Source organism: Armigeres subalbatus, chromosome 2, assembly GCF_024139115.2.
Source record: "Armigeres subalbatus isolate Guangzhou_Male chromosome 2, GZ_Asu_2, whole genome shotgun sequence".
NCBI classification, from domain to species: Eukaryota; Metazoa; Arthropoda; class Insecta; order Diptera; family Culicidae; genus Armigeres; species Armigeres subalbatus.
The window spans coordinates 138,606,921-138,620,852 of record NC_085140.1 but is presented as its reverse complement, the minus strand read 5'-3'; the positions used below and the strand labels follow the sequence as shown (position 1 = coordinate 138,620,852).

Here is a 13,932-nt window from a genome sequence, read left to right as displayed (position 1 = left end):
GATAGGAAGAGGTTCAAGAGAAGACAATGTGAGCCACCTACCGCGAGTTGGCATCGGTGGTGATGAAATCGAGGTGGTAGAAGAATTTGTGTACTTGGGCTCACTGGTGACTGCCGAAAATGATACCAGCAGAGAAATTCGGAGGCGTATAGTGGCTGGAAATCGTGCATACTTTGGACTCCGCAAGACGCTTCGATCGAATAGAGTTCGCCGCCGTACCAAACTGACCATCTACAAAACGCTCATTAGACCGGTAGTCCTCTACGGACACGAGACCTGGACGATGCTCGTGGAGGACCAACGCGCACTCGGAGTTTTCGAAAGGAAAGTGCTGCGTACCATCTATGGTGGGGTGCAGATGGCGGACGGTACATGGAGGAGGCGAATGAACCACGAGTTGCATCAGCTGTTGGGAGAACCATCCATCGTTCACACCGCGAAAATCGGACGACTGCGGTGGGCCGGGCACGTAGCCAGAATGTCGGACAATAACCCGGTGAAAATGGTTCTCGACAACGATCCGACGGGCACAAGAAGGCGAGGTGCGCAGCGGGCAAGGTGGATCGATCAAGTGGAAGATGACTTGCGGACCCTCCGTAGACTGCGTGGCTGGCGACGTGTTGCCATGGACCGAGCCGAATGGAGAAGACTCTTACATACCGCACAGGTCACTTCGGCCTTAGTCTGAAATAATAATAATAATAACATGCTCTCTGTAGTACAAAGAACAGAATGCGTTCACTGCATATGTTCTTGGTCATCCAAGGAATCCCTGGAGTAAGGCCTTTTGATCTACACGCGTAACTAAAGATCAATTTTCCAGTTTCAAATATGGTACATGCTCTCTGTAGTACGAAAAACAGAATTCGTTTACAGCATATGTTTTTGGTCATCCAAGAAATCTCTGGAGTAAGGCCTTTCGATCTACATGCATAACTTAAAAAAGTTTTCCGGTTTCAAATATGGTACATGCTCACTTCATAATGGGTACATTACATATTCAGAACAGGCTTTTGGATCGTTGGTTACGCGTGTCGACCTGAAGGCCTCCACTTCAGGTATTTCTTGGATATCCGTGAACGGCTTTCATACGCAGATTCTGTTATATGTACCACAATGGGTACATTACATTTACAAAACAGGCCTGTAGATCATTGGTTACGCGTGTAGATCTGAAGGCCTTCACTTCAGGGATCTCTTGGACAACCGTGAAGATCTTCCATACGCACATTATATCATATGTACCACAACGGGTACATTACATTAACAAAACAGGCCTGTAGATCATAGGTTATGCCTGTTGTACTGATGGCCTTCACTTCAGGTATTTCTTGGATATCCGTGAACGGCTTTCATACGCAGATTCGGTTATATGTACCACTATGGGAACATTACATTTACAAAACAGGTCTGTAGATCATTGGTTACACGTATAGATCTGAAGGCCTTCACTTCAGGGATCTTTTGGATAACCGTGAAGATCTTCCATATACACATTATACCATATGTACCACAACGGGTATATTACATTTACAAAACAGGCCTGTAGATCATTGGTTGTGCCTGTAGACATTTTGACCTGATCAAAACAGGCCTGTAGATCATAGGTTATGCCTGTTGTACTGATGGCCTTCACTTCAGGGATTTCTTGGATAACCGTGAATATTTTCCATATGCAGATTCTATCATATGTACCACAATGGGTACATTACATTTACAAAACAGGTCTGTAGATCATTGGTTACGCGTGTAGATCTGAAGGCCTTCACTTCAGGGATCTTTTGGATAACCGTGAAGATCTTCCATATACACATTATAGCATATGTACCACAACGGGTACATTACATTTACAAAACAGGCCTGTAGATCATTGGTTATGCCTGTAGACCTTTTGACCTGATCAAAACAGGCCTGTAGATCATTGGTTACGCCTGTAGACCGGCTCCACCCCACTACCCCGAATGACAGTACCCCGAATTCCATTACCCCGAAGGCTACTACCCCGAACGGTACAGTACCCCGAAAGCCATTACCCCGAATGGGACACTACCCCGAAATCCATTACCCTGCAAGGCCATTACCCCGAAAGTATTTCAAAACAGATACCGATGAATCGTGAAATGAAAAAAATTGCAAAGTATAAAAAAAATATGCTACTTGGAGTCACTTAGAGAAACGCAATAATGATTCTGTTTAACCAAACATTTTTTTATTTACGTGTAATTAACTTGGACTGTCATTCTACCCCATTACTATCTGCGAAAGTGCTATTGTACGAGAGAGGAGATAATAATTTTCTAATTTATAATTTATTTGAACACCGCCTTCAATTAATGGATTGCACAGACTGATAGTTTGACTTAATTCTATTTAAAAAAAACTAATTTTCTGTATTTTCTGTATTCTCTCGATGCGGTCGACGTGAACGGAATGACACGGAGCCCAGATTTGTACTCCATACTCGAGTATGCTACGAATTAGTGCACAATACAGCGATTTAAGAGCATGAACATCATCGAACTGTGCTGTGTTACGCCGTAAGAATCCCAGCATAGTGTTTGCCTTAGCGATGGTAACTGAGATGTGTTCAGTGAAACGAAGCTTGCTGTCGATGTAACTCTCTGAAGCGCTGTGTGACTCAGAAAACCGACAGCGAGTGAATGTTATGGCTCTGCATTTCGTCCATTAATAATACTTTCTTGCAATTAACGCATCTGTCCGGCGTGAAGCGAACAGAGAAAACAATGCCTTTTTAAACCTTTGTTTAACTTTATTAAGGTGTTTTTTAAATTTTGGACCACCTTTTTCTAACCCTATGCTTCCCATGGTGGCTTTCAACTTCCTTCGATTTTTTCAACAACAAAAAGCAATATTTAGCACAGCTTTATAGTTTCATTAGACTACTAATATGATCAATTTTGCGTTTAAAAATAATTTTCATAAACGCGCTTGCTCGGTGTAAGGCGAACTGAGAAGATAATGCCTTCTTAAAATCAACGCGCCTGTCCGGTATAATGCAGATTGAAGAAAAATGCCTTCTATGAATGAACGCGTTTGTCTGATATAAGGTAACCAGGGTGAATAATTAATAAATGAGTCTGCCCGGAATAAGGCGAACTGAGGAGATGATGCCTTCTTTAAATATATGCATCTGCCCGGTATAATGCAAAAAGTTCGAATTTGCCCAGTATAAAGCAAACAGAGATGATGCCTCCTTTGACTGCCTGGTATAAAATCAGATAAAAAGACAAAAAGAGTAGATGCCGCCCTCATTATGCTTCTAGCTGTCTGTCTGTCATTCTTCTTGTCGCAGCAAGGTAAACCGCCAGCTTTTCATACAGTATTGAAGCTACATTTCCACAAAGGATCTTTTAATTTATTCTGTCCATCATTGCATCTAAAGTATGCAGTCTATATATGTCTAAAGTATAGCCCAGTCGTCGTGGTTAAGTTTCCACCAACTATCTGCATTTTACATGAAAAATGCTGCAAAATCTACCCTCAAATACGTAGTGGAATGGGATTTCACGGAACAAGAATTAGTCGTTCTATACTGTATTGAAACAATTCCAGTTTGAAGAACGGAACGCACCATCGAGTACTTGCTAGTTGAAAAAGACGCAAATAGGAGGTTACGAAAGATTGGTATTGATTATTTCGTAAAAAAATGTTAGTAATTCTGAACAAACTTTTATTGAGAAAAAAATGGTTTTCATTGAAATGAAGAATAAACTTGAAATACTGACTGATTCGGGGTATTGGCTCATTCGGGGCAGTGCCCTATTCGGGGTAATGTCATTCGGGGTAGTGATTCATTCGGGGTAATGGCGTTCGGGATTGTGGCCTTCGGGGTAATGGCATTATGGGTAATGGAATTATGGGTAGTGTCGTAGAGTCCTGTAGACCTGGTGGCCTTCACTTCAGGGATTTCTTGGATAACCGTGAAGATCTTCCATATGCAGATTCTATCATATGTACCACAACGGATACATTACATTTACAAAACAGGCCTGTAGATCATTGGTTACGCGTAAAGATCTGAATGCCTCCACTTCAGGTGTTTCTTGGATAACCGCGAACATGCTCCATACACATATTCTATTCTATGTTTCACAATGTACACATGTCATATTTAAAACAGGCCAATATTAATTGAATTTATGTTATTTTTATTTAACACGGTATGATACCGCATAAAAAACTAATTTGGTGTACTTGTAGAAATCGCACACCAATACCAACAGATTTATTTGACAGCAATCCATCGAATTTTAGACTGGACGAATGAAAATTATCATGGACGTAAACAGATTTTCATAAGACAAATTTAAAAATTTTGAAGTTTGTTTTTAATTGCCGATTCTCAATAAACTATGATTTGTTCAATGCGCTAATAGTACACAATGAAAACTAGGAACTCTAAAATACGTGTTACATACAACTTAGTTAGAGTAAGTAGTTGGGATAGCGTATAAATTAGATTTGAAAACCAAGCATTACCTACTACGACGGGAATTAGCTCACTACCCTAGATGTGTTTTCATTTCGTCACGTCATTTTTTTTATTGTTTCGTCCGGTCAATGAATAAACGGCCGGAGATTTGTGTGTCAGGATTTCTATGTGCTTTTCGAGAATATGCATTGCGGGATTGTGAACGGGAAGTTCTGTGCAGGAGAAGAGACGCCTCCGGGAAGCTGTTCCAACGAGGTCAACACTGCTTTACATACAAAATGTTCGGTTTTCGTTTGATAAAGTCCGTCCGTTTTGACGCGTGTGTTTTTTTATTCTAAGCCCTAAAGTAGTGCAATTTGGAATTTGGAATTAACCACAGGTCGGATGCAGCGTTGCTGACTGTGGATTGGTGAAAAGTGTATTCACGTTGGCGCATCTATAGTGCTACGAAGTTAATTTACAGATACTTGCTGATGCTACAGATTTGGTGAGATTGTTTCAATTTGCACTCTAATTTCATTAAAAAAAACTAAATACGCTCTGGATTGGATAATCCGGAAGTTTATTTATGGGTCCATTGTTCATTTGATAATGGTAGCATAAACAGGCGGGGCTTATTGTAAGCAAAAGTGACCTCGGACTGGTCATGAAATACCAGGCAGTCTGAAATGGGTCACTGGAGCTGCAATAGAGCTAGCACTTTCCAACTTCTGGATTAAATCTGACTGTTTAAACAGACAGCTTTCTTCCATAACAGAGTATGGTATCAATAACAGAGTAAGGTTCCATTGAGTTAATTTCTGCTGCTCGGGACGTGTAGTTAACGACTAAGAAACAACAGGTTTGGTCTTTTGGTAGTAATTGAAGAACTGGTTCAAGTAATCTTCAGCGAAGGTTGGCGATGGAGAAGCGGTTTCTTCTTTGAAAGCAACCCAATTGCTTACGCCTTCTACTGGTATAGGCTACGCATCTTTATCGCAGCGAAGCCATGGAGTTCCTCGCCCCCATCTTCCACGTTTCGTTTAGTTCGTTTCTCAGTTATTAGTTGAAAGCTTTTCTATGTCCGCCATTGTATGAGTATGGCAAGTACAATGGATACACTATGGCCAGGGTGTCGAGAGAGTTTCTTACCAGAAAACATTCTAGCCCGTACCGAGAATCGTACTCGCCATCTCCGGATTGGCAATCCTTCGTCTTTGCTCGCAAGGCTACTAGAGTCCTCCTTATTGCATTATAATTTTCATATCGAAGATCATTTTTTGGTAACATTCAAAAGGATTCAATGGGAAAATAAAATTAGGCAAACATCAAAAATTTACAGAAATCGTCAAAAGAATTTTTTCTTAATTTTACTACATTAGGCCGACACAAATAGGTGAAATAACTATGTCTCCCACCCTTCTCGGTTTTTTTCCCAAAAATAATAAATTGAGGGGGCAACAATGATTTTTTCGGAAAATTTTGAGGATCTGCAAAATATTCTTTAAAAAATTCGAGGACCAGTAGGACATTTTTTGTTTCAATATTAGTAACGGCCTCATAGACAGACGTATTTCTATGTTAAATTAAAAATAATAAATCTAATTTTTTAAGCACTTTAAAATTTTCAAAAATTTTGCAGAAATTTGGTCTTGTGACTTTTTTTCATATGCCTCTCGCGATGGGGTGGTTTCACTTGTTTCCTAAAATATTTCCGAAAATAATAAACTGATCTAAGCTAACATCAGCGGTACTTCGAGTAGCCAGATCTTGATATTTCACATAGTTGACAAGAAAGTTGTCAACGTTTCGGCCGTATTTTCAAGCTGGTTTAACTACAAAGAACATCCTTTCACTGCACTAGGCAAAGTCTAGCGATCTCAGAATATTAACATCCGAACAATTCTTGATGCTTTACGTGATCAATATGAAGATTTTCGATATTTCGGCCGTACTTGATACAAGTTGGTCTATTAGGTTTATTCTAGCCTAGCAATAAAATGCGCTTGTATAAAGCAAGACCATGTGAAAACATTCGAATCCCTCTGGCCTTACATGGAAAGTTTCAGGTTGGATATTTTTTTTTTTTTTTTGTTAAATATCTTGGCTGTGCATATGCACAGCATATGTTTCGAAATGGACAAATTGATATGAAATTTAGAATGCGAATTCAATCGCACTCTGCTGTGCCAAAGGCTTGCTTGGCTAAAGCATTTGATGAGTTTGATTGCCTTTTTCGTAAGCGGTCGCGTGTACTCAGACGACTAATGACGGTGAAAGACCGACACTTGATTACAATTAATTGCATATTATTCGGCAACTCGGCCGTACGAAAACCATTTTTTTGCTAAATATCTTGGCTGTGCATATGCACAGCATATGTTTCGAAATGGACAAATTGATATGAAATTTGCGAAAAAGAATCCACGTGTCTTGGAGGGACTCAGACCTCAACCTCCTACTCTCTAGATAGGCGTGATAACCCCTACACAACAAGACCACTTAAAGGTCACGTTTGCGGAAAAGCCATCAGAATCCGAGTACCAACCTCCACCGCGGTTAGCTCTCTTTTTTGCAAATTGAATATCTTTCGGATGCTTGATTTGTCCAATCTCCACATGCGCTTTACTATTGTATATCCACAGCCAAGCGAGTGCACATTGTTTATTAAACGAGAGGATCGCACTCCATGCCCCCCAGTAACTGTCTGGGCGGGACGGTATAGAATGCGAATTCAATCGCACTCTGCTGTGCCAAAGGCTTGCTTGGCTAAAGCATTTGATGAGTTTGATTGCCTTTTTCGTAAGTGTGTAGGGGTTATCACGCCTATCTAGAGAGTAGGAGGTTGAGGGTTCGAGTCCCTCCAAGACACGTGGATTCTTTTTCGCAAATTTCATATCAATTTGTCCATTTCGAAACATATGCATATGCACAGCCAAGATATTTAACAAAAAAATGGTTTTCGTACGGCCGAGTTGCCGAATAATATGCAATTAATCGTAATCAAGTGTCGGCCTTTCACCGTCATTAGTCGTCTGAGTACACGCGACCGCTTACGAAAAAGGCAATCAAACTCATCAAATGCTTTAGCCAAGCAAGCCTTTGGCACAGCAGAGTGCGATTGAATTCGCATTCTATACCGTCCCGCCCAGACAGTTACTGGGGGGCATGGAGTGCGATCCTCTCGTTTAATAAACAATGTGCACTCGCTTGGCTGTGGATATACAATAGTAAAGCGCATGTGGAGATTGGACAAATCAAGCATCCGAAAGATATTCAATTTGCAAAAAAGAGAGCTAACCGCGGTGGAGGTTGGTACTCGGATTCTGATGGCTTTTCCGCAAACGTGACCTTTAAGTGGTCTTGTTGTAGGGGTTATCACGCCTATCTAGAGAGTAGGAGGTTGAGGGTTCGAGTCCCTCCAAGACACGTGGACAGACCAAGACACTTTTTCGCAAATTTCATATCAATTTGTCCATTTCGAAACATATGCTGTGCATATGCACAGCCAAGATATTTAACAAAAAAATGGTTTTCGTACGGCCGAGTTGCCGAATAATATGCAATTAATTGGATATTTTCTCTACTACCCTTAACATATGAGTACCATCTCATGACAAATCTTCTTTTCCTTTCGAAACATATTCTGTTTCAGTCAGTTATATGATCTCAATCTCCCAATTTGAGGGGTCGTGTCCTCGATTCGGCTTTCTTGTGCATGAGACTACATACGTTAAGAATTATATCTGATGGATCCAAAGACCCATATAAGGAACGCTGATGCGAAGCCGAGAACAGTTCTTGAATTAATTTCTGATTCATTAAATTAATCTTTCAATTTGAAGAGAAATTCAATGTTTTGAAATAAATTTGGGTAAAGATCCCGGATTTTTTAGCAGAATTGAAGCAATCATGACATAGTCCACAAATTGGCTAGCAAGTTCTGGAATTTTGAAGAAAATGTAGAGGTTTAAATTGTATTGCTTTGGGTACGCTACATATATCATACACAATTTTGGCATAGCTGAACTGACTGCTCATTTGCTGATAAATAACGAGGCGGGAAACAGCCTCAGTGATATTGCACAATGAATCTACAGAACAAAAATGTTTTTCATATTGATAAAACTATTTTCGTTTCATTCCTTCTTTCCAGAAATCAACTCCACAACGACCGACGAAAACATGTCTGCGGTAGAGGAGGACGTCCTGTATCAGCGAGGTGCCTCGTTCAGTGCCAAGCTGGACATGTCCGACCTGCACATATCGATGAAAACCTTCGACGACGGCGACGACGAGGACGGCGAAGGCAGCATGAAGCCAATAAATCTCAACGCACTCGACAGCACTTTGTCGCTGAGAAAAGCTAATCATAATTGGAAAACGAACAGCTCGAAATTGGCCACGTCAAAATCGTCCGGCAGTGGCAGTGGCCGCGGGCAAACCAATTCCGCTAATAGCAGCAATAACGGCGACCAAAAGAGACCAATCGTCACTGGTGCCACTGCTGGCAGAAGTAAAAGCGATAGTAGTGGCACTAGCTCCAGGTCAGTTCATATGGAAATCACCGACGACATCTCATTACATATGCAGGACGCAGACGGAAGCAATCCCGGTGAAATAAAAGCTCTCGCGCTGACGGCTTTCGAGGATGACTTTGACGGTGGCAAGGTAGTAGCTTCCGTTTCACCACCTGCCACGAGTGAGGAAAGTTCGACATCGTCAGCTTCTACTCTGGGATCGACACCCGTCGTGACAAGGTATATATTAGAGCATTGATTCGATTCAATCATATTTGGACCGCTCTGTACGGGAAATATGTGCGCTTCAAGGCGTGACTCATTGACTGCGTCGTGTTTTTTTTCGTCTCGAAACAGGGAGCCATGTACGCTGGATTGCGGCTATGAAGGGATCTGCAGCAACGGCGAAAGTGGGCAGCAACAGCGGTGTCTTTGTCCTTTCGGCAAATCCGGTCCCCGGTGTGAAGATGGTATGTATTCTAGTGATAATCTATTGATAAGCTTGTTTCTGTTCAATATTGATAGCAAGTGTCTAAAGGACACGTAGCCGGAATGTCGGACAATATATCGGGAAAAATTATTCTCGATAGTACGAGAACGCGTGTGGATCGCTCAGATAAAAGATTATTTTTGGAACCTTCGTAGACTGTGGTAGACTGCGTGGCGTGTGGGACAGCTGATAGATAAATACCTCAATTTTCTGTTTTGAACAAAGAGGAGCACCAACATATCATGCAATGATACAATGGAATGAATTGAATTATTCACAATTCTGTTTCCGATGAGTTCATCGCCTTGTGATTTGTGCTTGATTATAATCATGCATGATTTTCGGATGTTGAGTTTTTTTTTCAACTTTAGTGATGATGTAGATACTCAGAAGAGGACAACATGTGTTGCAAACACTTGTTCATATGCGGAGCCCTCTCGACCAAGTAGAACAAATTCCTTGGTCAGGGTGTCAAAATGTTGTGTGCTCGAAAATAAAGTGACAATCGCTGTCGCGTCGTCATCGTCGTTGTGGTCGATGTCATTGGTTTCCCAGACCGGGACCCAGTTCAACTCCCCCGTCGAGACTCACGCTTCCCATTCCAACTGCCGTGGCGATTCATAATCCGTCGTAAAATTATGTTTTCCTCATGCAGGTCCCAAGGGAGTATGCTTTGAGCAAAATCGTCATCATCGTCGCCGTCTGCTGCGTCCGGTCAAATTGAAGGAAGTGACTTTTTCATACCGTTATTCGTACTTTTTTGATTCAGTTGTCTGACGCACCGCACCACACGCCATGTCAGGGGACGGGAAAGTTTTTTATATAAATTTTCGTCGAAGCTTTTGCTAACGATGGTTGACGTGGAACGTTTCGGTCCCCGTCGAGGGATGTAGGGATCTCGCAAATATTCGCCGCGCATAAAGCCGTAGTGATACCGAAGCCGCAAAATAGACGACGAAAAAGTTCAAGCACCGCCCGTCCAACGCGACTTTGTTGAGAGGTTTCCCCGCTGCGAGGTGTGCTAAATATTCAGCCAGAAAGCTTTTGGTGGCTTTTCCGGTTTGGATTACGTGGACTAGTGCAAACCACACGAATGCATTTAAATTCAAATCAAGTAGTCAAAACAGTAAATTTCGCGGAATGACCGAGTTTGTCAGGGTTTTTTTAGAGGGGAATTTGTTCGAAAAAAGTGTTAGCTTCCGGGACTGGTGTTGTGTCCAACTAATCCGATTTATCTTCATAATATTCCACAGACATACCACGACATAACTTAGTGTACGAAAGAAAACAAATAATACCCTTGTAATCTAAACACTGAGTCACTGGATCACATGATAGAACATCTGTCATAAGCCATGATATTGGCACCCAAAATGCCTCCAGAGTGGTAGGCGATTAATATTAAATGTCGAAAAGCTAAAACATTCTGTATATTATTACCTGAAGCTTTGACTGTCTCTCAATATGAAGATCAAAAACAACAAAACAAACAACGAAATACCAGCATTTCCCTGTTCTACTTGACCAACCAGCACGTGAAACCGCAAATAGTAGCCTCGCCCAATGGTGGTGAGATGGCAATCGATTCAAAGTAAGTAATCCTATCGTCGTCGTTTCCACCTTCACTTTGACGTACACGTGTTTGCGATGATTCGACTAAGTTTTGTACAAAAAGTTGAACGAAAAGAAACGGAGCGAAAACTCACCACATCATTGATTTTGCAATTAAATATGCATAGGAAACGTCTGAATTGCTGCCACCAGTAGTGCACTAACCGACCCAAAGCTCGTCAACGCGGTCAACATGGCTAACAGCGTAACGTCTTGATTGAGTGCTACCGTGACGAACTTTCTGCGGGAGTTGATGGTTTCGTGTCTGTAAACAGTAGGGTGGCTCCTTATAACAATGGTTTCTATAATAAAGTTGATTCGATTGGGGTCCCAACAAGGTTGAGATAATGAACAACTGTTTAGGTCACAGCTTTTCCGAATGTTTTCCATCAAATGAAAAAGGAGCGATGGTTTCCATGTGTACCCCCTAACGTTCATCACTATTTTTGCTCAGTGTGAGATGAATAAATAAAAGCTCCGCAGCATCAGATACACAGCCGAGAGGCAGCGTGGAGTGTCGTGGAGCCTCTCACTTGATCCCAATGTTAGCATGTTTGATGAATGCCTCGGGCATACATACACGTAGCTACCGCGCTGGAGGCATTGTGGGTGGCATAGTAAGTATGGCACGAAAAACTTGTGAATGAAATGAAGAGACACGTAACACTGCATGACACTGATCATATTGTGTGGGAAAGTTCATTCACTACACAACAGTGAAGGATAGACGTGGTAAACCAGATGCATGTACGCTACTAGGTTTCAGTTGAACAAGGCCGTAAAAGCTGTGCCGTCACAAAAACAAAAAAAACAGAATCAATTCAGTTTGCTGCAATTCAGTCATTCCCAACTGGTGGTTAACAGAGATGACGTAATCAATTCATCAAAATTCTATAAAAGCACAATAATATTATTTTTAAATTTATGAAATGAGGTTAAATTTTTATACATCCCCTTTCGTACGGGAAATTACAATTCACCTTATTTGTACCATACTTTTTGTTCATAAGGTGCGAGTGTTGTTGAGTGAGCGCTTATTTGGCCAAAAATATTCTTCTTTAGCTAAAAAAACAGTTTTTTTTCATCTGAAATTATTTGTGGTTTGATATGCATTATTTTCAATATCGGAACCCATCTGGTCAGTCCCTAAACGATGACGAACCACTGTGCTGCTGTCCACAATGTGGATTGTTCACGTGATCGCAGCAAAAAGTTTACACTGTAAACCCCCAACAGTCAACCGTTATGATGAAAGTTTTGTGGCGCTATCAGAGGAATATTCAATGGACTGTAAAATAATAGCTTGAAGGTATACACCATGGGAGATTAGTCTACGATACTTTATATTTAAATTTTATTCATGAAACCTGAACAGAGCTGAAGCAAAATGGTCGTTCATTGCAGTTAATATTATCATTCTTGGTTGGCTTTTATTGAAAACCGACTATAAAGTTCATTTTCGGTTTTAAGTGAAGAACTTTTAACACTGAAGAAATCACTCTTATAAAGAATAAAAAAAAAAAAATCGGTAACTAAATGATTCTTGAGCAATAAACTTTATCATATTTTCCTAGTATTTCAACTTTTTGATTTGTTAATGTTTTAATTCATTCAACGAGTTGTTTACTGTTTATCAATATTGATGGTTTTACATCCCTATTTTGTCAATTGGTACATTATTGGTTGGTTGTTCAAATTTGTATAGACATTCCCACAGCACTTTCCGGCTGCCACGTCATATCCAGAAATCATTCTAAATCAGTCGACTTCTTCGCAATGAAATATTCCGAAGATTCCGAACCTTATTTCCAGAACCGCTCAAAATCTGGAATTGAAAAGCCAATTTCGTATCTCGAATCCTGCACTTGCGTGAATTGGCTTACCTCTAGGCTAACGCTACGCACTGTATGTTTAGTCTGCACTGTTTGCGTAGGTGTTCAACTTCAACAATAAATGGTTGTGTACTTCACAATTTCACTCTTATCTGCTTAAGTGTTCTACTAGTGGAACTATAATGCAACACCCACGTCACGTTTTCGATGAAGAAGAAATCCTTCACTGAATTAGGCAGCTGTTGATCAGAAAAAATGAACGCAAATGTGGAGAAGACTTTGTTCGGAAAAGGCAGCAAAACCTTCGGCTTTTCCGTATATGGTCCAACTTAGTCTCGGTTTTAGTCGTAACTTGTTTGCAATTCTTCCCTTACGTTTTTAAAACGTCAACAACAGCTTGTCATTATCAATACTGATCAAAATACAGAGGCAATGGTGGTATAGATTAGCTATGTACTGTAAATGAAGGCCTTCTAGGTCACAAAATACTTCGAGGTAATTATACTGCAGGTGCAGAGCAAAGCTTCAAATAATCTATTGATTTTGGCAAAGCCTATTGGCCTTCTTTGTCACCTCACTTCACAACATTCATTCATTCATTTATTTAGTTAACATCTAAACAGATAACACTGAATCAACAATTTGACGCCACAATGCACGGTTCGAGGCCGCATCTCTCCATCCTCGGATACGCCCCACGCTCGCCAAGTCGTTCTGCACCTGGTCTGCCCATCTCGCTCGCTGCGCTCCACGCCGTCTCGTACCTGCCGGATCGGAAGCGAACACCATCTTTGCAGGGTTGCTGTCCGGCATTCTTGCAACATGTCCTGCCCATCGTACCCTTCCGGCTTTAGCCACCTTCTGGATACTGGGTTCGCCGTAGAGTTGGGCGAGCTCATGGTTCATTCTTCGCCGCCACACACCGTCTTCTTGCACACCGCCAAAGATGGTCCTAAGCACCCGTCTCTCGAATACTCCGAGTGCTTGCAAGTCCTCCTCGAGCATTGTCCATGTTTCATGTCCGTAGAGGACTACCGGTCTTATTAA

General features: G+C 41.3%; 1 protein-coding gene across 1 annotated transcript in view; it reads left to right on the top strand.

Annotated features, from left to right (window-relative positions):
• Positions 1 to 13,932, top strand: part of LOC134210913 (basement membrane proteoglycan) — a 654,698-nt gene that overhangs the window by 448,139 nt on the left and 192,627 nt on the right. Inside the window, exons 4-5 of the mRNA XM_062687352.1 lie at positions 8,589 to 9,192; positions 9,310 to 9,422. Coding sequence (XP_062543336.1) covers positions 8,589 to 9,192; positions 9,310 to 9,422 — 717 coding nt within the window. The remainder of the gene's footprint in view (positions 1 to 8,588; positions 9,193 to 9,309; positions 9,423 to 13,932) is intronic.